This window comes from Podarcis melisellensis, assembly GCF_964234715.1.
Source record: "Podarcis melisellensis genome assembly, chromosome: 2".
Taxonomy (NCBI): Eukaryota; Metazoa; Chordata; class Lepidosauria; order Squamata; family Lacertidae; genus Podarcis; species Podarcis melisellensis.
Genome location: NC_138529.1, coordinates 50,990,180 through 51,014,914, shown reverse-complemented (window position 1 = coordinate 51,014,914; position 24,735 = coordinate 50,990,180). Strand labels below are relative to the sequence as shown.

General features: G+C 39.3%; 1 protein-coding gene across 4 annotated transcripts in view; it reads right to left on the bottom strand.

The window, feature by feature from the left end:
• CPEB4 (cytoplasmic polyadenylation element binding protein 4) overlaps positions 1-24,735 on the bottom strand; it is a 51,424-nt gene that overhangs the window by 12,979 nt on the left and 13,710 nt on the right. For 3 of the 4 annotated variants that reach the window (XM_081900845.1, XM_081900846.1, XM_081900847.1), the window contains 3 exons: positions 22,683-22,764; positions 4,631-4,654; positions 799-972 (listed from right to left, as the gene is read on the bottom strand). In XM_081900845.1, coding sequence (XP_081756971.1) covers positions 799-972; positions 4,631-4,654; positions 22,683-22,764 — 280 coding nt within the window. The remainder of the gene's footprint in view (positions 1-798; positions 973-4,630; positions 4,655-22,682; positions 22,765-24,735) is intronic. The other variant, XM_081900848.1, reaches the window with a different exon arrangement.

Genomic DNA, 24,735 nt, shown 5'->3' with positions numbered 1-24,735 from the left:
TTGTTCTTATAACTAATTACCTAGAGGGATCTATTATTTATTTATTATCAACTAACTGCCTTCGACACAAATGTTTCAAGGCAATGCACAATAAAAATAGCAAAAAGCATTTAAAAACAACATATATATTTTAAAAACCAAAACCAACCATGAACAATACAAAATAGATACCCATGGCAGAGACCCATTCAGCTAAAGAAACTCACCCATGGTTGTCCATCTACTTAAACCCTGTTTTCAAATGAAAGCCTATACTGCAAAAACTCTCACCCTATTAGGCACACCCCCAACAGTGTTAATTATGCTTAAAACAGATTTGAGGTGTAGGGATAATTCATTCCCCCAGTGAAATATACAGTGGTTACAAAAAGGCAGTGCCTTGTGTATTGCTCCCTAAAACAATCAAAGCACTGCACTCCACTTCTAAGTCAGACACTGATCTAAATTTGTGCCTGTATTAATGGCTTTAACATAAAGTCTTAAGCACAGCCATCTCCAAAATAAAAGACCTTCATAAAGAGTTTTATGATGTCATTCAACATAATATGCAACTAACGGAACTAGATGGAAAGAAAAACTATCGCATGAGCTGTCCAGCTCATAACTCCTTATCCTCACAGTTCATAACCCAGCAGCTTGCATATTTGGCAGCTCATAGTTTAGGTAATTATTTTCACAGCCCCCCAAAAATTGCACATAGCCAAGACATGAGGGTCCACCCCTCCCACGTGTCGCAATTAAGCCTTGGCCCTTATGGTTAATGTGGGTATTCTTGGCTATACTGATGTCCAAGTATACCTTCATCAATATCAGGTGGCAAACCACCTACAAACACCTTGCGGGAGTACCGTTCCACTCGCTCGCCATTCTGGTGGGAAAAGCAGTGTGGTGATCCCAAGCCACTATGGAGCGTCTGATCCCCACGTCCATCATCCAAAAACCCATCTTCCATTGGGAACAGTGAAGACTGACCTGCAATGGAAAAGAGGAGGGAAATGCAAAACATACTAACAGAAGAAAATTCTATTTGGATAGATACAATTATTTCATTAATATTAACTGTTACATCAGACATGTCAGAGCACTTCCCCTTTTGTGTACATAATTAACAGTAACATTAACTACATGTCTTTCTTACTCCTACAGCCTGACCTCTTGGTATACGAAGATGCCCTGTTAATGCTATCTATGAAACAAAATAGGAAAACCTCATTTTAATATTATTTATTAATTCAATATTTTTCTCTCAGCTGTTATGCAGGCAGCTCAAGGTAAAACAAGCACAATCAAAATCATTAAATGTCTAACCTCTACCGTCAATATATCCCCCAATTCTCTTCTCAACACACACCAAATTGAATATTTTTCAAACATATGCTGCAAATAAATGCTTTATCAAATATATTAAGAATAATTTTGGTGCCTTTCCCCAATATCGTATGAAGAATGCTGTGGCACTGCAAGTTGCAAGATGTCGGCTAACCCCATATAACTGCATAGTTCAGATGAAGTGAAATATCCCATATCTAATTTACACTTTAATCTCAGAGACTTGAAATCATGAACAGTCACAATGTGACAGCAGTAGTAAAATATCTTACCAAACAAATACTCCCCTGCCCAAATCTGAAATTCTTTAGCCCTAGTTTTTACTGACACAGTAAACCAACTAATGCTGTAACTCTTCCTGGAAGTATGAGTTTCATAGGTCTCATAATGCTTGGCATACAGCATCACATAATTGTTAGTGCTGGGAAGACCTTGGACAGTCTCTCTCTCTTAGCCTAACCTACCTCACAGGGCTGCTTTGAGGATAAAATGGGGAAGGAATAACAATGCATGCCTCACTGAACTTCAGGAGGAAAGGCAGAATAAAAACTTAATACTTGCCCCCAACCTTGAAGCAAGTATTCCTGTCACCCCTGAACTCTTCTTCAGCTCAGGTTTTATTCTTATCTATAGAATAATTCCTCTTCCATCCAATCAGACTCCCAAACTTCTACCCACTCACTCCCTTCTTACCCAGTAGCCTATTCCCAAACTTCCTCCACTAAGCAACCAGCCAAATTTATTTGCAAAAACCACTGGTCATCACAAAAGTATAGAAATACACCACCAAAATGAATATTGACCTCAAACATTATTGAGGTCCTTCCCTTCATCCCCAATGGTGGTATCAGCAAGGAAAGAAGGTTTCCTTCTTCTACCTTCGTAGGTATGTGAGCCACAATTAACCCCTGGAAAATCATTTTTTCTAGTGCCTACCAACATTGTTGTTGGGAAAACTACATTTCCCTGATTTTGTTATGAGAATGAGGGAAAGGAAGAGTGAGACGCCCCTCCTTTGCTTTTCCCTGCAGCGTGCTACCACTACTGCCTGAGCCAGAACACCACTAGTAGATGAGTAAAATCCAGTAAACAAAGGGTAGTTGGCTTAGAAATAAACTGGTTACTTCTCAGCTTATTTCCTAGCCAACATGAAACAAGTTGAGGCTCATTCATCAGTCTTGGCTGTGCCACTACATACGAGAAGTAAGAACTTATGCAATTGTGTGTTTTTCCATATAAGAAAAGTCCCCACACATATAAGATTAGCATGTCAGGGGGAAAGGTTATAGTCTAGCCTTACCCCTAATATGCCAGCTTTCAATGTACAATGATGTTTTTGCAGAGGAAACATTTGGTTCTCTGACTCTTCACTCTTTCAGACTGAAGTGATATAGTCCAGGTACAGATGTACCACCACAGACAGATGTAGACTCTAGGTGGTTTTGTTTCCTAATAGTAACCAGTACCTTGATGTTATACAAGATTAATGGATTATCTAGGAAAGCCATGTTTCAAGAATCATTCTGCTATTAATTATGTAGGGGTCTCCTTGCTATGGTACTTACTGTATATGTTACTGTGAAAGTGGTACTTTGTTTCATACCGCTTAACATTCATATAGACAAAACTGATCACTTTAGCACCTGACTTCCTGTATCATTTCAAGACAGGCTGGAAACTTGTGTTTCTGGCTAGTGTTCCAGTTTCTTTTAAATTAACATTCACACGGAAGGAAAAAATGTGTTACAATCCCTTTTTGATGAAACATCACAGTGCAGTTTTATTTAGAGTACACCAAGATGGTTGAAAACATTGTTCCTTATATACTGAATATGGCAAGCTACACATATTGGCAATGGCAGTGTCATGCTTTCCTCTATGTGATCATTCAACAAGGGCAGCAACAGGAATGTCATAGGTTCCTTTTGACATGGGAAGTGGCAACTGTAAGGTTCTTGGCTGAAGGGCTAAAGGGTAGATCAGTGTAAGAAGATCTGCCTCCTCCTCTCAAACGCCTCACCTCTCTGATCAAGGGGTGCCCCCAGAAGTCAAACATGTCAATAAAATCTGAGTCACTAATAAACAGTGAACCAGTTTACCACAACCTATCAAAAAAATACAACTCCTGTTTAGAAGATGAGCACAACAATATTAATCCCATTATCATTACCAGCATTCTAGAACATTTGCTTTTTAATGTAATGATCTGAAACCCACTGAAAGGGATGAATTCTCTTTGAAAACTAAATTTGCAGACCCTTTTCCTGGACTACATATAGCCACTCTTCCTTTTCTTTAGTATTAACTCTCCTTACTACTCTACTCTTATTGCAGAAATGCTTCCCTCACCCCAAGCAAGAAAGTGTTGAAGAAGCTAAGCAAAGTGGCATGTATTCATGGTTATTTACTCAACATGCAAGTTCAGAGGATGAAGTCCGAGCAATGCAGTTCCCTCATTCCACAAAGCACCTAAGTGACTTAATTGCCAGGATCCATTTTCACAAATGACATGAAACTCCCCCCAACTTCAAATTATGATTGCTAGTGCCCCCAACCCAAGCTAGGGAAGTTTTTAGTGTGTGATGTATTGTGCTTTTACTATTTTTTGTTGGGAGCTGCCCAGAGTGGCTGGGGCAATCCAATCAGATGGATGGCATATAAATTTTATTATTTATTATTATTATTATTATTATGAAGCAGCAGCTGAGGAGCTCTTCAAAACACACAATTACAGTTCCAAGGCTCCAGGCACCTCTCAGACACAGAGATTTTTAGCTTGTTCACAGGAGAGAACCAGAAAAGCAATCTGATTCCACAATTTAAGAAGCACTACCACTATTTAAGATTACCACTAAAATTTAAGAAGCAGTATTAAATCACCCATGTCAGAATACATATGATAACCATTGTCTTTTTCCTATTACAGTGCATCATGGCCAAAGTCACCTTTGAAAAATAGACCTGGAGCCCAAGTCACTTAGGTGCTTTTCTAAGCAATAACCACCCACACCCACACATAAGGTCAGACCTCTATATATATTATATAGTCTACACTGTAGTAACACTGATTGACGCCTCCTCAACCCCATGCCTTTGTATAACTATCCTAATTCTGCCTAGGTAGTCTTAATTTTGGGAGCCACTACATTAAGTTACTAAAGGTTACCACAGCATGCAAATTGAGGAAGCCTGGCTTTTTTTAAAAAAAACTGCTTCCAGTCCTCCTTACAGAAGCAGATTGTGCATTAGCTGTGCCATGAGACATTTTAAACATCAGAAAATTAAAGAGGAATGTTGTTACCTCGCCTTCTCCCATATGTCCTTGCTGCATGTCAAATGAGAAGAAAAACAGCCTTTCAAACATTGTTAAATATATATATATATATATATTGTTTCACTTCCCTTATGATTGCTCAGTGGTTCTTAGGCTTTAATGCGCTGCAGACCACATAAGAAACCTTCCACCCATACCCACATCTTTTGTCACTGGGTACACAACAACATGACAGAAGCTAGCAAAGAGATCTCATTTTGAAAACTCACTCTTTAGCTGCTTTGTGCTCACTAGGGCACCCTGCAGAACTGCAACTTTATTAGTAGTGAATGTTTCTCTCATGTTGCTAGGACACTGCATCTTTCGACTTCAGTTCTAGCATTCTGTGTGTTTCCTCAATATCATGACATTTGGTTACAAGGTACCACCCTCCCCAGTGAAAAATTTACACAGGAAAAACTGACAGAACCATACAAACACCGTGACAACAAACACAGGAAGGTCAATGTCTAAGGGCCTACAACTCCCAGTTTAGCCCCACGTCTAGCAAGTCACTTGTAAGCACATGATCAATTGGGATAAACCAATGCAGGACTCTGTAGATTAGGTATGAGGCATCAAAACTGGTTGCTTTCTACCTACATCTATTGCACTCCCTCTGTTATTTGTCAGCTTTGGCCATCGAGAATAAATTGCTCCAATACTCTAGCTTCTCAATGCTGCCAGTGAAGAAGAAAAATACAGCTATGCTATAGCTTTTCAAGTTAAAAAGCCTCACACATCAACAAACACCTCATGCACAGAGCAGCAACCAGCAACATTCTTTTTTACCTATTAAACCCAGAAACAAGATTACATCCCCCTAATTTCCAGAAGAAGGGATAGTCCATTAGGCAGAGAGCATCATATGTCACATTATATCGTATTCAACACTCAGTATTAGGAACATACAGCAAAGCTTACAACCCACTATTTAAGAACCACTTGTATTGACCCTGAGGGTTCAGGCATTTCATCAACAAAAAATAGAAAATATAAACCCTGCAAAACATTTGTTTTTGTTTTCCTAAAAGATTTGTTACTTTTGTTCCCGATATCTCCACTCCCAACACGTTTACTTGACCAACTCTCTCCACAGAACAGAGCTTTTGCCAGTGGCTCTTCTTGCCTATATCCTCTCTTCACTCCTTTCAAACAAATTAAAATACCCCTCAGTCACATAGGGTCTGATGAGGTAAAACTGGCAGCATGTTCAGAGGGGCTGGAGCTAGAAAGGGGTGATAACTGTACAGTGGACAGGAGAATTCAACACTCAGTATCAACATACTGGAAAGGAAGGTCTTGACAATAATTCCTGCTAAACATCAAGCATTTCATTGTTTATAAAACCAGAAAGGCCTAGGGTGTTTCTGTAATTACTGAAGTAAAAAATCTAGCTACACTACTCTGCCTTGTGTTTGCCTGACAGAGCCTCAAGTGTTTTCAGAGCATTCCCTGCCTAAAAAGCTATAAAATTCTGCTTGTGGTCTATAACTGGCTAACAAAACCAAATATACAACACAACTTTCCTTGTTTGGTACACTGACGAGCTGGTCAACATAGCTGCAATTCCTAGTGAGGCCCATGAGAGTGATGCTGAATTGGCAGACTCCCTGTTCTGTCACTTATGTGTCACAAAGAGTCTGGTTTTGACATAAATGGTACCAAGAAAATAATACAGACTTGCAGTAGGTTTTCCTGCTGCAGATTTCCAAGCTGTCTCTAACACAGATTTCTCACAGAAACCACAGCCAAACACTACAACTTTAAAAACTCATTTAAATATATGTAGACCTATTCATGTATGTATTGCAATACAGTGACATTTGTGTCATCCACATTTATATTATCTAGGCAACTCTATAGTGATTCTCAAAACATTCCAGAGATGAAGATGATGTTGTCCCTGTATCATATATTTCAAAAAGTTTTAGATGTTTCTGACTCAAGTACAGACTGAAGTTTCAGCTAGAGGCAGAGCTGAAGTGCATTGCCCCAGTGGTAATCTTCATAGGGTGCTTATGTTTGACAGATTAAGACACGGGTGGGAAAGCTCAGGCTGCAGGGCAAATTAGGCCTGCTGTGGTCCTAATTCAGCCCACAAGACCCATTTCAATGGGCTGTGGCGCATAATGTGCTCCCGATTGTTCTTCTGTAAAAGGGGTTTGCATTCAGTGCCTTTAAATTTGATGCCAAAGGAAAGTCCTAATGGGATTAGTTCCATTTGGAAGCTCCTGAGTGGACCCATCCCTGCTGAAAGTGGGGCTTGCATTGAGCACTGAATTTAAACTCAGCACTGAAAGCAAGCCCTGCTTTAATCAGCTCCACTCAGGAGCTCCATATCAGAGTCCCTGAGCAGAGCAGATCGCTGCTGAAAGTGGGACTTGTATTTTAACTAAGCTGTGCCTTGAAATTCAAGCCGTGGCTCCAAAGGAAGAATTAAGAGGGCACTTCAAAGTATTTGCCAAATTCTTCCTTTGAAAGTGATATCACACATCTGATATCACCCAATGTCATCTAAGTGTCACAGGTGGTCCCACCTACCTGTCAAAAGTAATAAGCAGTGGGTGGGCCACTTACAGATCTAGCCTAGCAAAAGATTCCTGCACTATTGGGCTGGATGATCCTTGTGGTCCCTTCCAACTCTACAGTTCTATGGTTCTATAGCCACCCTATTTTCTGAAGCATTTTCCAGTATTTTTGTTACACACTTGAGAGAAGTCTACTACTTTATAAGTGCCCCAGTTCACTTTACATAAAATATGTCTTTCATCAAAGGAGCCGAAAAGCAGAGAAAGATTGCTTCTAAACCCTTTAAAGAAAAATTTTGTCTGGGTGAAAATAAAGTGATTTTAGTGCCAATTTACACAGCTTCCTTTGTTGACAAACCTAACTTTCATTGCTAGATTTCCCTCAATCCTAATTTGAAACTACACAAATGGCTCACAGCTGGGGAAATAGTCTAACTTCATCCCCAACCCCATTCACTGTGCCAGAAAATTGCAACCCTGTTATACTCATTGCTAAAAATTCATGCACCTCTCTGAATCTCTGTAATGAAGAACACTTTATTATCTGCTCACTGTGGAAGCAGAACCATTATAAGAATATTTATAGACATATATTTGTTAGTATCTGAAGGTAGCCGCCTTTCCAAAGGAAAGTCATCATCGCTGTGTCCAGGTATTAACTGTAATGGGTACAGAGTTCTAGAATAGAATTTGAGAAACTGATGTTTTTGCTAACAATTCCAAAAGTAGTGATAACTCCCATTCCAGCTTCTACTCTTCATTTATCTAGGACCAACAATTAAAGGCCTGTATGGAAGGAAGAACTGACACGATCCCTGTTTGTAGGGCTCTGGATACAACAGACAGGCGAGAGATGAAAGAAGATAACAGTTTGACCAACACATGGGGGGTGGGGGAGATATAGTTGTGACAGCAGACAGTACAGTACAGGAAAATATGAGGGTAGGATGGTCCTGCTTTGCAGAAGAAGCAGGTTCTGCAGAAAGGAGAACTTTGATAGAAGGCAAGGATGACTGTCATAGGCAGTTGGAGTTCACTTCCCCAAAACGTTACCTGAAACATTATGTAATACTATACCCATCAATGCTGTTACACCAATATTTCCTGCTGCAAACGAAGTGTAAAAGGAAAGACGTGTGGCATACAACACCTGCCTAAACATGCCAGGGAGCCCCAACTGGGCTACATCTCCCCAATATATTTGGAGGAAGTGTTTTGCTTGCACAAGTCCCCAGGTTTGATCCCCACCATACACAATTCAAAAGAATTCCAGATATCAAGAAGTGGGGAAACTGTCTGCCTCAGACATCAGCAATCCAGTGCTGCTGGAGTGACGAATACAAATGAGGTTGACCAATGGTCTGCTTCCGTAAGGCAGCTTCATTTGTTCACAAACTGTTAAGGATGTGTGCTGGTCACACTGTAAGAACAAAAGAAGAGCCTTGCCAGGCCAAATCAAAAGCTTATGTACTCTGGCATTCTGTTCTCAAGGTGGCCAACCAGATGCCTATGGGAAACCATTGTGTATCCCAAGGAAAGATGATTACTCTGTAAAGTGTGGAGCTACTTGTGATTTGCAGTTTTTGAGGTCAAGTTTTTGAGGTCAAGGGAATGATGATTAAACTGACAAATGAAACTATAAAGCCACCAAGAACCATTCAATCAAGCACAAATCTATAGGATCTCAGATTTACCTGCTAACAGTTTACTGATTCCCATTAAGTTTCCATTTTTCAACACTATTTACATACCAAAGTGGCAACACATTTGTCGTTAAACCAAAAAATCCTGTACAGTTTATTCTGTAATTACTTTCATAAATTTTGTAAACTAGGGAACGTAAGCTAAAATGCATAACCTGATCTACTAGAATGCAAGAAAAGAATGGCCTAAGTGGATCACAGCAACAATGATCCATCTAATCCAGCACTTTGTAACTGGTCAGATGCCATAGGAAAGTTTACAAGCAGATCATGAAGACAACAACTACCCCGTATTTGTTAAGCAGATAGAATACCCATTTTTCATTAGTTACTACTGCTAATAGTCATTGATGTATCTAATCTCCATTAACTTGTCTAGACCTTTAAAAGAGAGAGAGAGCAAGAGAACCATCTAAGCTAGGAGCCTTCATCACGTATTGAAACAATGAATGCTCTAAGCTGAAATGTGTGCTAAGAAACAGTTTCTCTGAACCTACCAGCAAACTTTTTCTTCCAAACTTCAGCTGGAATACCCCAGTGCTTGCTGGGCAGCAGTCACAGGAGCAGTCCTTATGAGGCCTGTCAGGCCCCGCCCCAGGCCAGGTGCAGAGAGGTATCAAAAGCCAAGCCTCTAAAGGTCATTAGCACTTTACTAAAGCTCAGGAAACTACTGGGATCCAACAGGTGGTTCAAATTGGTGTGTGTTCCTGGTGGCTGATGTTGCATATTGACCTAAGATTTTCAATGTGCTTCTATACACTAAATTTTGAGTACAGTACTCGAAAATCACCCAGTTACAGATTGAGCCAACTATCAACCATAAATACTGAAAATCTTGATGGTATTGAATTAGCTTCTGTACTTTGTAGTCAATTGTAGGCAAAATTGTTCCTGGGGCAGCTACAATTAGAGAGAACAAAGAATAACTCAAGCAGTAAGGAATTTGCTAGCATCACTGTATTGCTCTGATCTGAGTGAAAGAAACCTACATGCTACAACATAAAATATCCAACACAAATTTTGCTTAACCTGGGCCAGCATTTAAGAACAGCAAATAAAGTTCCGATCCCTCAAATTCATTCATGACAAATTGTCCAAAACCCTTCTTACATTTACAGCATCAGAAGAGAAAGATCAATTCATGCATGGGACACTAATGTGAGAAAGTGGCTCATGTGCAGCTAATGTGAGTGAGATTAGCTCACATGAAGTTAATGTAAGAAATAGCAATGACAAAGCGGTTGGAAGGGCTAGATTGTAAAATACCTGAAGTTTGAGGTAGACTACAAAACAGAACCCAAATTATTTATAAAAGAAAAAACAATATATCCAGCCACAGTTACAACCTTTCAGTAACAACCTGTTTGTAATTTCTCTGGGTAGCAGTCTGATTAGGGAACTTTACTTATAAAATCAGTAACTTTATTCAGGGTGGCTGTAAACACACTGTTCAGATTACCAAAAATATTAAATCTTACATGGATATGCACGATACAAACTTACATAGGCTTTCACACTATCAGACAGACATTATGGAATGGTTTATTTCTAAGATGGCCGATTCTCAGGAAATAAAAATAAAGAAAAGTCACTTTTCTTTAAAAAAAAATTTAAATGAGTCAAGAAATGTTGTTGAATAGCAAAATAAAATACTTGCAAAACAATTGTAGAATTCTCCTCTTTGTGCTGACATTTAACAACCAGATTAAATGTGTATATATGGAACACTAAACCAACAGGATAGGGCAGATTATAAATGTACTTATCATTAAAATTATAAATAAAAACATGTAGGGAATTTTAAATTTAATTTTACCTCTTGTACCAGGTCCTGGGAGCCACTCAATAACAGGTCTATAGTTCCTGCCATAACCAACTATTCTACAGCACTGTCATTTAAGATATCTAGAAATTTTAGTTCTTTGTCTTTGAATTAGACAGGTGCATGCTTTTTTTTTAATATGGTTTCCCATCATGATACAATAACTCAGTGTAATCAGTACTTGTGAAATTCATCAGACTTTAGCTGCTAATTGGTCAACCCTTTTCTTATAGCTCTCAAATTAAGAGAGTACCTCCTTTCGAAGGAAACAACTCCAGTTTGGATTCCAATTCCCATCAGCTCCAACCAGTGACCTGTGATAATGTCAAAAATATCTGGAGGGTACCACATTGGGGAAGGCTGTCCTATTCCAATAAAGATGAGCTAAGTTTTGAAGAACTGAGGTATATATAAACACGGCTGGAAACTGAGCTTAAGGTGAAACAAAGGTTAACTGCACATTACAGTGATGCACTGAGCAACATGTTTAAGGGCTGCTTAACAAAAGTGGGGGTCATTTGTCCACTGCCTAGCAGAAGAAACACCCTCAAACTCTTTAAAATGTTATTTCTGACTTAGGAGCTGTGAATATTGAAACACTGGCCAGAAATAGGGCATCTAGAAGAACTGAAATATATATTAATTAATGTTTCATTTACAGTTTTCTTTGCTCATCCCCACCCTACCACAACCCAAAAGACCACTGCAGGGCAGTGATGGAAGAGGATATACTATGGCACTAGATATGGTAAATAGTCAACATGACTGTCCAGCAATAGTGTTGCCATAATAAACAGATGGACAGAGCTGCCAGTGGGCTTTGTTGCATATATTGTTTCTTTGGTGGGTGTTTGCAGGATAATCCAGTACTTCAGCACTAAGTTCCAACACCTTAGGCAGTGTACCTGTAAACTCCTACTTCATGAAATACTGCATCATGTGGTGTATTGTATAGTGCTAAAAGAAACAAAATGATGCAAGGGTGTATAGTAAAGTGAACTCTTTAAAAAGCACTTTAAAAACACTTTGTCTTTTCCTCACAAAGCAGGTCAAGGCCATGAAAGAGGTTGGTGCTCTCATCCCCTCGTCAGGTCAGTTCTCCCTGTTCCTACTTCAGTTCCCGCTGTCACCACTGTACACAACCAAACCTACACTAATTCCTGGGCATAATGTGGCAGGTGAGAACCAAGGTGGAGTCACAAGGTGAGTGGCAGCAAATCCAAAGGACAAGGCTCTTATCTCACAAGTTCTCTGCTTCAGAACTTTTGCTCATTCTGGTGCAGTTACCACTACTGGCCCTGTGCTCACGCAACACTGTCACAGCTCCAGGTAGAGCACTCATCATGGGTCTGTTCTGAATGTACCTGTATGTCTTAACATCCCAGAACATATTCCAAACAAGTCTCTCCAGAATCACTTCATCCTTTGCTTATTTAAATAACAAGCCTCACTATATGCAAAACTAAACTTCAGATGGAATGTTCAATATACAGCTTTAAAAGTAATCAGCTTATACTATGATTGTGAAATAAACTAATGCTTATTTAATATTTTTATTTTACTTAATACCTATTTAATTAAAAAAAAAAACCAGACAACTTTGTAGCAGGAAGTGAAATTTATTTAAAGCCTTGAATGTCAATAGTCATCCAACACTTGGCTTAAAGGAGGGTGGGGAGGTAAGTTTACAATTCAGAAATAAAAATTCTTGAGTTTCCAAGTTTGAACTTGGTTTGCTGTAAAATGAAGTGACACTGATAATTCCATTGTAAGAAAATGAGAAAGATTGTGTCTTTATCTACAAGTTATCAGCTTAATTAGAACAGTTCTACAAACGCTCCCAGGAGGGCAGACCCCAAAGATAGAAGTGTGTGATCACAGAAAGATAGAAGTGTGTGATCACAGATAGAAGTGTGTGATTACAGCAGCTAAAACGTGCCCTGTCCAGCTGAATGCTAACTAAATACCAGGTTAGGTGGGATAGAAACTTTAATAGTTCCTCAAATAACTCTGTGGAAAGGCGGAACCACCAAACAGCTTCAAATACTGCTGTATAAGCAATGAAGCACTGATGTTGCACAGCAGTGCAGCCGGCAGCCATAAGAAACTGTAAAAATAAAATGCCCACAAAATGGCATTGGCATGTAAGTAGGCCTTTATTGCTTTGTCACTCATGATGTCACTAGCAACAGCCATTGCAATAGCAACGTTTGGCCATTGCAATTGCAGTTCTGTGGTGTGATTGATGAAGGATGATATATCACATTGAGAGTACGTTCCGAGAAAAGGAAACAACTTCTGAAACAGAAGTCTTTCCACGAAGAAAGTATTGCAGCTACTGAGCAACAAATAGATAAGAACTGCACAATCATTGCTCTAATAACTTCATGTGAAGGAAGGCCCTCAAGAGTCCTGTTTCTGCCTATACCTGGGGAAGAAAGACTGGGGAAGAAAGACTTAGCTTGAGATAAAGGGAGCTTTGTGAGCTCTCTGTAAATTGTATTTCTCATTGAGATGACTTTGTCTAGTTCACTCAGTTTCAACTTAGAACTCCCTTGCCCCTTTTTTGGAACTTTTCAGCAGACCTTTGGGAAGTGAAATGGCTAACTGGTAAAGTATCTGCCTTGCATGCAAAAGGTCTCAGGCTTTATCCTCAGCATCTCCAGGTACAGCTGTGAATGCCCTATGCCTGAAACCATGGAAAGCTTCTGCCAGTTAGTCTAGGAAATACTGAGCTAGGTGGATCAGTTGTCTGACTCAGTACAAGTTGGCCTCCTATGTTTCTTTGTAAGTTGTTTTATAAGTCTGGAGCTTGCAGCCACCACATGGACATCAAGCCAAATAAGGAAACCAGAACCAGAAACATAATCAGTGCATTTATTTCAGTTAGTTTTCATACTATCCAAAAAGGTAAATCAGACCAGCATGAAAACATAAAAGAAATTAATTTTGAAAAAGAGACACTAAGAAAAAAGGATCTATTAACTATGTCATTCCTAATGACCTCAAAATGAAGTTTGTTACACAGTCAATTCTCTTCTTTCTGACAGTGGCATCCTCTGGCACAGACTTTGAAATTCTTCAGACACCAGAAGGGAAAAGTAGGTTTCATCATAGAAGCAGTTTCTTTCTTCACAAGCTATTGTACCGTGGTTATTGCTCAATGACCTTGGCGGATTCTTGCTGCTATTTTGGGTCTATTCATTCTTTTGATGTGTCATTTTTCAAAAATGAGGCTTACATTTGTTGGTTTCACTGAAGTGAAGGAGAGCACCTCCAATGTCCTCTCATGCAGAGGTCTCTAGGTAAGGCACATTTAACTGAACTCCCGCAAAGTAGATTGGAGCCAAATGACAATTCAATAGCATCATTCGTTAAGAAGTTGTCCAAAATACTGAGGGGTATGCTACTGTCAGGTAGCAAATGCATTATAAAAGCCAACTGCCATTTCATACATGCTACCTTAAGAGTTAAAAGTGATGCCCCACCTAGAAGACATAGTATTCATTGAAAGGGCTGAATGAGCACTTTGCCTCAGACCAGCCTTCTAAAAGCTCAAGGGTGGGAGATCTTAGGCCTTTTTCCTTTAAAGTTGGAAACTGCACTCCATAGCACACACGGCTTATAAAATTCTTCTGGTTCAAAAGAGGTTTGCCATAAATGAGAAAGGGGAACTGCTATTTGAGAAAAACAATTCCAAAGCTTCTTTGGTATGCAAAGCTAATCGCACAGTTCTCTGGATACAAGCCACCCGCACTAAGTCCAGATAATAAAGCCTCCCTTTTGTTTACTACAGTGTCAAGCATTCCCATTGTCAATTTTTATTTTATTATTATTTTGCCAACTAGCAAAATCCAAAATGCATTTTTTCACTTTTAGGTCCAGCAACTTGCAGGTCGCTCTTAAGCACTGACCACAGTATATAATTGTTGTTTGAATAAAACTTTAAAGACATTCATAGCAAACAATGTAGTATTATTTGCTAAATTACACACAATACATGTCACGATCTCAAGGTGGCAATCTAGGTTTAGGTATGAGAAGAACATATTGCATATATTTCTCTTTCCCCCAAGAAGGCACGCTAAATGGCTTCAAAAATTCCAGAAATGTTACACCTCTACTTTCCAACAGCTAGAATCAAAAGCAGGCACAGGCAAACTCAGCCCTCCAGATGTTTGGGGACTACAACTCCCATCATCGCTAGCTAACAGGACCAGTGGTCAGGGATGATGGGAGTTGTAGTCCCTAAACATCTGGAGGGCTGAGTTTGCCTAGGCCTGATCAAAAGTATCAACTTCCCAATCAGACACTTCTTCATTCTCCTAAATCTTTTGAAAGTTAACCCCATCAAACACGTGTTCTAGGCTCCCCTCCCTTCTCAGTCCACCCCACCTTCTACACTTAAGTTATTTACAGTTCTGTTATTGCCAAAGTCATTTTCTTGTTTCTCTACTCATACTTTGCGGAAGCTTGTTCTGCTGAAAGTCCAGCACTCATCTTATCCCATACCACACAAGCACCTCCTACATGCATTTTTACACAACTGCTCCACTTTCTCTTTGCTTTCCAAGAGAACCCACCTACTACTGAAACGGATGAAAATGGACAACAATGACAGAGGACACAAAAGCTTCTTCAGGTGTTCTCTATAAATGTTAAGTAAACATACAAGAGGCGACCATGGGGACAAGCACATGTCCCCATCCCCACAGTTCTTCTGGGTTGGAGGCAGTCTTCTGAAGCTGGAAATCTGCACTCACCTGATTTTCCAATTTGTGGAGGTTTGGTGGTGGTGGAATTAGTATGCCTGCTTCCATGCCCCACCCCTTGCATGTTTACTTAACTTGTTTAAAATATGCCTTAAGAGGGCTCGAGTTCCATACAGATCCTTCAAGTATCATCAACGAAGGGGGAGAAAGCACCAATATAAAGATTTTGATACTCCCCTATCTCCTGAGAATGTACAAAGCTGGTAACCAGTCGGGTTATGTTTTGAACTTTAAAAACTTGGCTTCTTATTAGGCATTACCACCTAGTAAGCCACTAGGAGGTTTACAGCCTCTTCAAGCCAAGGGGTCACTTGGCTCTACTCATCTCTCTAAAAACAAGCTCAAATAGTGATTAGTTAGCATTATGTCTTATTTGAAGGAGGCAGCTTACTTTAGAATAACTTCCTTGAATAAGGCTTTATTTTAAGCATAGTTTCAGTGAGCTGTTTATTAGTTGTCCAAAATACTAAATAAGTCACTCATTTGCCTTTGATCTTGCACACTAGTGGCTGTGGCTTTCTGAAAGCTCCGTCAAAGGATGTTCAACAAGTCAGTGGTTGCCATTTTACTGCAAATGGACACATGTGACTGCAACCTCAAGAGAAGTCCTCAAACCACAAAACCTTCACACAGAAAGTGTTCCAAGCATAATAGGCACTTCAGAAAAATCAGCAAATCTATAGAAAAAATAATGGGCCCATCATAGAAATAAATGAAGGGAGAGTTTAAATCATTCCTTTACTTCCCTCCTCATACTCTATCTAAATAGGGGTGTTTTTTTTCCTTTTGAAAATTTGTATTGATTTATCAAAAACATATGGGCAAATTAACGCATAACCATACAAGCAATAATGAAACCATACATGGAGCAGATTCAGTATAAAAACAGAGGTGCAGTTACATATAACCAAGTCTTGAAGCTGAGTCTATATCAACCAACCACATCAAGGAGTGAGTCATGGGAGGGGTACTTATACGGTGCTCCCGATTTGGATAATATAAAAATGGACACTAGGCTGCATCAAAACTGTTCAATTTGGTTTTGCCCCAGACTATACAGACTATACTCTATCAACATAAAAGCAATGATCCATACATTAGAAAACCATGGGGTTTGCATAAAAATCTAGAATTTCTTCATATTACAAAATTATTACAAGGCAGCTGTGTTGCAATACATGCAACAGCCTCTCTAATTAATGCAGAAAGTAATGTGCTGTAGCTTGCTGCACACAGCACTTAATGTCACCCAACTAGCTTTTGAGTCAGCATTTTGCAACTTGAAAAAGACAGACTAAGAAGACATAAGGCACGTTGAAGCTCTGAACTTCTTTGTGACACAGTCTTCTTGTCACCAAAATTTCTTTTTCTTGCATATAAGAGGTGGACTAAGAATGTTTCTGCATCCTCCTATTTACCGTATTTTTTGCTCTATAAGACTCACTTTTTCCCTCCTAAAAAGTAAGGGGAAATGTGTATGTGTCTTATGGAGTGAATGCAGGCTGCACAGCTATCACAGAAGCCAGAATAGCAAGAGGGATTGCTGCTTTCACTGCGCAGCAATCCCTCTTGCTGTTCTGGCTTCTGAGATTCAGAATATTTTTTTTCTTGTTTTCCTCCTCCAAAAACTAGGTGCGTCTTGTGGTCTGGTGCGTCTTATAGAGGGAAAAATACGGTATAGATTTTGCTTGCTGCTTCAAGAAAGCTTCCACTATTATTTAACATATTATATTGGGGCCTTCCCATAGTTTGCCATTACTTCACCATTCTAGTTGTAAGTGGCACCATTTTATTTTAATACTGGAAGAGAAAAGTGAGGTGTTATAGAAATCTTATCCTCAATGATCAAAGTACATAAAAACACTGTGCAGTAGTTGTCTTAGCAGTTTAATATGATGCAACCAGCTGGGCTTGATACATTTAATGTACCTCCTACAATAACCTAATCTACTCTCATTATTACTATCACCACTTTATCTTCATTTAAAGAATGACTTCATCTAAAAGGGAGATAATTTTTTATTCTTCCTCAACATCATTTACCTGAGTATTTCACCATTTTAAAAGCACTTCATGACTTTGCTTTGGTTGCTTTTAACTAACCTCACACAACAGTGTGAAAGCTTAGCAGAGCTGAATACTTAATCCCAAATTCACAGGTATATTAATCAACTGACGGTTAGTAACTTGGAAAGATTGTGGGGATATTATTATTCATTATTAATGTTAATAACAGTTTGATTTATTACTCATACGTCACCCTAAGGTCTCAGGGCAGGGTACAACAATATAAAATACAGTACAATATTTAAAAGAGTTTAATAAAAAAATAGGGTTATGGTAGATAAAAAAGATTATTATGGATAGCTCGACAAAAACATTAACTCAGTGTGTAGTGTTAAAAAAGAGGAAAATTCCAGGCAAAGCATTGACAAGACGACTATCAGTATCATAATGTCATTCTATAAAATCTCTGGTGTGGCTGGATTTGAAATCCATAGTACCCCATAGTACAGAAATGGGTTCAATGCAAAATGGGCAACCAAAGTGATCAAGTGGGTTCGGGCACTTTCCCTACAAGGAATGACTAACACACTTGGGACTTTTCAGTTTAGTAACACCTAAAGGGTTTGGGGGGGGGGTTGAAACAGGTTTATAAACATTAGACCTTTAATCTCAGGGTCATGGAATCAAGCCCCATGTTTGGCAAAAGATCCCTGCATTGCAGGGTGTTGCACTAGATGACACTTGTGGTTCCTTCCCTACTCTACAATTCAATGAGTCTATGGCATGAAGGTGGTGTGTATTGAAAACATGTCCTCCCACTCTCATAATGCTAGAAATTGGGAGTCACCCAATGAAACTGGCAGTAGATTCAGGACAGACAAGATAAAGCACATCTTTACACAATGCATAATTGATGGATTCACTACCACAAGATGTGGTTACCAACACTAGCTTTAGATTACTTTAAATGAGGATTTTGTAAAATCATTCAGTATAGATCTATCAGTAGCTATCAGCCAGGGTGGCTAAGTGGAAGATCCATTTTCGTAAACAATATTCCACTGAATACCCATTAAGAGGGATGGACACATGGGAAGCCTATTGCATCCACGCCTTGCTTGATGACTTGCTGGAGGCATCTGGTTGAGCACTCTGGAAAACAGGATGCTAAACTAAATGAAGGCTTGATCTGATCCAGCAGGGCTCTTCTTATGTTTTTATTATACCACTATCCTCCTTCAGTTAATCAGCTTCTTCCTGCCCTACTTCGAGGCAACTGATGACCATTTGAGACTATGCAGTATATTTTATTATAGGGAAGAAAGCATATCATCTGATTCATTATTAGCATGACAATGATCAAATTGCCATCTCAAATAACTGTAGTGAGGAGGAGGAGAAGCATGTCTCTCTGTGTCAAGTTCAGTCCATGAAAGTCAAATCTCTCATAAAGGAAATGCAATTAAGTCTCTAGAGAAAGACTTCTGCAGACACTCTTGTGGATATAAATATCATACTGAAAATGACAGCTGCTCAAGGCAGGCGAATAACGAGGATTCAGGAAGGTGGTCAACAAAAACAAAGTTCCCTAACATTTGACAATAGTTTAGAGGACAATTGTTTGGGTAGTATAACTCTCTGTCTCTGCTAAAATACAAAAGTGCAGTACTTACAAAAAAAACATTCCAGGAAGAAAAACCAAGCAAATATGCTTCTTTAGGAGGCTATTGATACATATTTACCCCCAAACAAAAATCCCCTCTATATACAGGAAGCTGCCCTATACCAAAACATACTATTGATCCATCTAACTCAGTGCTGTCTACACCAACTGGCAGCACCTCTCCAGGGTTTAAGAGACAGGGAGTACTCCCTACCTGCTATGAATTGAATCTGGACCTTCTACACACAAAACATTCTCAACCTCAAAGCTATGGTCCTTCCCTATACAGCCAAAAAAGGTTTGCAGTCTTCTGGGGTTACTGTGCTAACAATCTCTCAAAAAAATTAAGAGGGAAGCAGTCTCATTGCTCTTCAAAATTCACCTACAATAACCAGAAAAACATACCCTTTTGCAGCTATCACTTAATAGTGACTTACCCCAAGGTGAACCGACACCACAGCTTCCTACACACGTTTTGTTTTCTTCAGCTTTTAATTATTCAATTGGGTATACATTTTAAAAGCTGAACGTAAGCTACTGTCTCTTCTTGCTAGGCAAATACATTTGAGAGAACAGGAGTGTATGTATGAGAGCTCACGAGAACTTTGGGTAACAATCCTGTATTCTAATCTTAGCCAATAGATTTGAACAGGTCACAGAATCACACACTCTTTTCCAAGATCTAAATTTCATTCAGCAGGGATGAGAAATCAGCAGCCTCCAAGAGGTTGTTGGCTTACAACACCCATCATCCCAACCATGGGTGGGGCTGACATCTGGAGGGTTAGAAGTTCTCCATCCCTGTCATACAGTAATTTCTCCAACCCTTTCTCATAACCCATTATCATGGCTAGGTATTAAACTGCATCAACCTAACCAGTGTTTCTACCACAATCAAGATTTTGAAGCAGTTCTGCAAACCATAGGCACAATGGGAACCTTGGTTAACATGAAACAGTGTTAAGGTTAGTGCCGATGTAGTTATTAACCATAACGATGGAGGCAGGAAAAGGGAAAATTTTCACGAGAGTCTGTGGCCCATTCCCAGGAACTACTGGCCATCTTAATTCATCCACCAGGACCTCTTCTGAAGGCTGGCGGGGGCAAAAGTCTTTGTCCCCCCTGCCTGCCTTCCCGGGGGCTTTTAAATCGCTCCGGGACAGCGGAGAATTCATCCGCAGTCCCGGGGCGATTTTAAAATGCTGGCGGGCGTCAGCGCTGCCGCCCGCCAGCATTTTTAGAAAGCCCTGGACAGCGGAGAAGTCCTCCGCTGTCCCGGGGTTTTTAAAATGCTGGGGGATGGCAGCGAAGCCTTCGCTGCCGCCTGCCAGCATTTTAAGATCGCCCCGGGACAGCAGAGAAGTCTCCGCTGTCCCGGGAAGGCAGGCGGGGGGGGGAGCAAAGACTTCCCCCCCCCCCCGCCGGCCTTCAGAAGAGGTCGGGGGACAGACTGTCCCCGGACCTGGTCTGAAGGCGGTTTCCATAGGAACGCATTGATTGATTTTCAATGCATTCCTATGGGAAACCGTGCTTCGCAAGACGAAAAACTCGCAAGACGAAAAGACTTGCGGAACGAATTAATTTCGTCTTGCGAGGCACCACTGTACTTGATATCAGTATAAGCCTGCAAGGTAATTAATTACAAAGCCAGGACATTTTTGTACTTGCACATGAGGCAACATGGTTATATATTAAGATTCCATTTCACATAGTTTAAGGCCATGGCGCAGGAAGCTAACTGAAACTGGATTTGGCTCTCTTCTCTTTGAGGAAAGACCATACCTGCTGCTCAGGTCCCCCATATGTTTCACCTGGATAATTTATTCCCCACCCTGAATAGCTATTTGGGTTTGGTGACAGTGGTAGCTACTGCTTTCACCCCAGAAGTGGATAGAAGCAACTCTGGGTAGCCACTGTGTCAAGCATTTTGGGATTCTTTGTGACAAGAAGAACTATTAAAGGGTAAGTTAATTCCATTACTACCAGAAACCTAGACAATAGAAGAAATTTACTTTCCAGGAAGGCCGTAAATCTGCTCTAGCCATGTCAAGGCCAGTGATGAACTAGAGCAAAAGCCTTGGACAAAGTAGATAAATAAGGGAGTCTGACACATAAAACCCCGAGACATGTAAGTTAAGATTATTGCTTAAGCACTGACCCTAAACAAGACAAATGTATTGCTTAACATGCTGCTTCTAGGAGGTTGTACATTAATATATTTCAGGTATGTTTTGATTCAACCCATTTTCAGAACAGAAGAATGGTTATTTATGTGACTTCATCAATTCCTCAAGCTGTACCATTTTCAGATGATAAAAGCATTGTTCATTTTGTCAGGCAGCAGACATTTATTAATTTATTCTCTACATCCAGAGTAAGCAGTATGTGTACCCACTAAGATGTTTCTGACAAATTTTTCAATGTCAAAGTGTCATTGTCAGAATTTACAAGATTTCAGCAGTGAATTTGGACTAGGAGTATAATCCATTCTGCATAATGCACAGATTAACTGAAGTCTGCAGGAACACAAAATGCTCAATGACAACAGATAATTTTGTCATCACATATGCCAGAGTTTAAAAGATTTCGAATCACCTCAAAGTCTGAACAATGGGGAGTAAGGGCACTTCTATATCCCTAATTACTAGTAGTATAGTTCCCCATTGTTGAGGCCTCAGCCTGCTCTTGGGCCTGGTTGTTCCTAGGAACGCTTGAGCCAATCCATATAATGGGAAATATAGTTACAGAGGCTACCCATATCACCAGGCCTAGGAGCAGAGATGGAACATGGGAACTACCTTTCCCATAATTCCAAGAGTCATTGAAAAGAAGTTAATTATGGAGTGGAACCAGTGCATTTGGCCTGTCCCAAGTTAAATGGACCTTAAGCTTCAATTCAGGGGCAAATTCTGCACCATCTTGTTCTGTAGGTGTATCACAATATAGACGAACCACAATGAAACAACACTGAGTGGGATCTTCATCCAAACCAAAATTCACCACTTCTGTAACTTTTATGCTTAGCTCACTTTTTCCACCAGCTTACCAGACAGACAGTACATACACAGCTCTAGGGCTAGGTCAGTTGGTTACCTTGTACTCCAACAAAACCCCTAATATTCAAAGGACTCTTCTACATTATATCTATGGTATAACAGGATTTCCCAAGACTGTAAAATATCATACTGAGGAAAATAGGCAAACAGGGTAGGTGCATTTTACATATCTTCAGATAAGGCTTCAATTTTAAATCACATTTTAAAAGTGTTACTAATCTGAAGCCACTTCAGAAAGCAATGTTGGAAAACATGGCCTGTGTTTTTAAGAGGTATTATGCCAAGGAGGCCATTAAGCACACACAAATGTTTTACTGACTGCTTCCACTTGAAGCAAAAGAAAAAGGAGGTCCAGAGTCTGGACAAACTAACAAATAGGAGGGGGAAGTAACTGCTTTAGCTATTCTATAAATACTTGAACTTCATACTTTGTGCAAGTATGTCAGCCTAATTATTTATTGCAGGAAAAGAGTAATCCAAGTTTACCTTTCAGTGAATCACTTTCAGCTCTCATTATGTCAATTAGCGAGTTCTCCAGTGAATGCATGTCAAAAGTTCTTGTGCGATCCTGCAAGTAAAACACAAATACCAGTTTAAAGAGAATGCTACTGAGAACTACCCGGAAACCTTTTCAAAACAGATTTTTTTAAAGCAGCAATTTAATAAAATACTCAGAATCAGCTTATATTGATTAGAGCAAAGCAAACTATTAATGGTTTGGAGAACAGTTTGTAAGCACTGGAGGCTGCAGCATTTACTGAAGTTAAGTGGGTATACACTGGATCAGTCCCTTGGAGCACAATAATTTTGAAACAAAAGTACTGTAACTTCAAGTTAGGAAGTGAAGGTTATCTGAACCTAATTCAGAGGTACTCCTACCAAGAAACAAGATACAGAATATATAATGTCTGCATCATTTGAGTAAATATTTTTCATTTGTAGCATAAAGATTGCTTTAACACAATTTAGTTTGATTTAATATTTGCATGCGACTTTTGCAACGAAGTTGAGCTCAAAATGGCTCACAATAACGAAGTATTAAAAACAAGTGAGCAGCAGTTTGATCAATACAATCATATCAAATGCACAATAAGTAAGGCAAAATCAGTTCTACAAATAATGCAGTTCAAAACAACCTCATATTTAAAAAAATATCGAAAAAGGTTTTTTTCCAGTACTTAAGGCAAATCAAGACCTAGTGAAAAGCATTTCAGAATTCACTGTCACTAAATGATGACCTTAAATATGTTGTGTGTTTTAGACAACACTTTCTCTCATATAAAATCCCACTACTCTTAGGGATCTCCAATAGGCTACCTTTCCATGGATAATTAGAGACGTATACCCAAAATGGGAATTTTCCAGTGTAGTATGGCAGCTCTGGAATACTTTTTTGGGAGGCCTCCAAGGCTACATCATATGGTGTTAGCTGTCAACTGAACACTTACTTATTTTAGAATACATTTTAGTTCTCAAGTCTCAACATGGATAGTTTTGCTGTCACTGTATGTAATTATATTGATACTTTGCATTGATTTTTTGCTGTGTGTTTTGTTAGGTTGTTGTAAACTACCTTAAGCACACTCAGGATGGAAATGCAGTTTAACTATCCAAAATATATTGAAGCAAATTTAAGTCAGTCAAGAGCTACCACCAGTCCTGTTTGGAAGGTAGAATCACAATATGAGAATAATAAACAAAATAATAAAAATATAACCCTATCTGATGCAAGGCCATGTTTGCCAGATTTCATCAGCTTGACACGTCAAATGCTGATTTAAAACCACAGACTTCAAGCCTCAGTAAAAGTAGTTTTATAAAACAATTATATTTAGTTCTTTATGCAATTAGAGTAAAACATAACTAGTTATGTATTTCCAAACACTCATATTGATATAAACGAAGTGGTGAAATAGTCCAAGTGGGAAACATTCTCATTGAGCTAAATTTTTACTCTCCTACATTTCTTATCTTTTTCTTTTATTTTTTTACTCTACTGATAGGATATATTGATGCTTGTATTCCCCTCCCCCCGCATGTTATACAAAGGTATAAATAATTCTTTTAAAATCTGAAGCATTTTTAAATATTACAAACAACTTTTTATGACCATAATCTCAAAGCCATCCTCCTAGCATTTGAAGCCCAAAGAGCTCATCTATTTACTTGAAATGCAGCAGTGCAGTACATAATGTCATTTGCTCTGTGCTATACAGTTATCAGTAGTTTCTGGTCAGATGCAGTTCAATAAAAACTGCAAGTCTTGGAATTCTACCTACTTCAAATATTGGTATTCCACATTACCTAGTGTTACAGATAACAAGAGTACTGCATACATTGAAATTCCATTCACTGTAGTGAGACCAACATTGGAATTTACGGTACATAGATATTTAACTGAGGCACAATGACTTGCAGTGAAGGCATTGCCATGTTGTCATCTGTAACACACTTCCCAAGTATTTCTCACATACAATAGCCAAAACCATCACTTAGCAAGTACTTTCATAGTTCACTCTTGACCGAAACAACAAATACC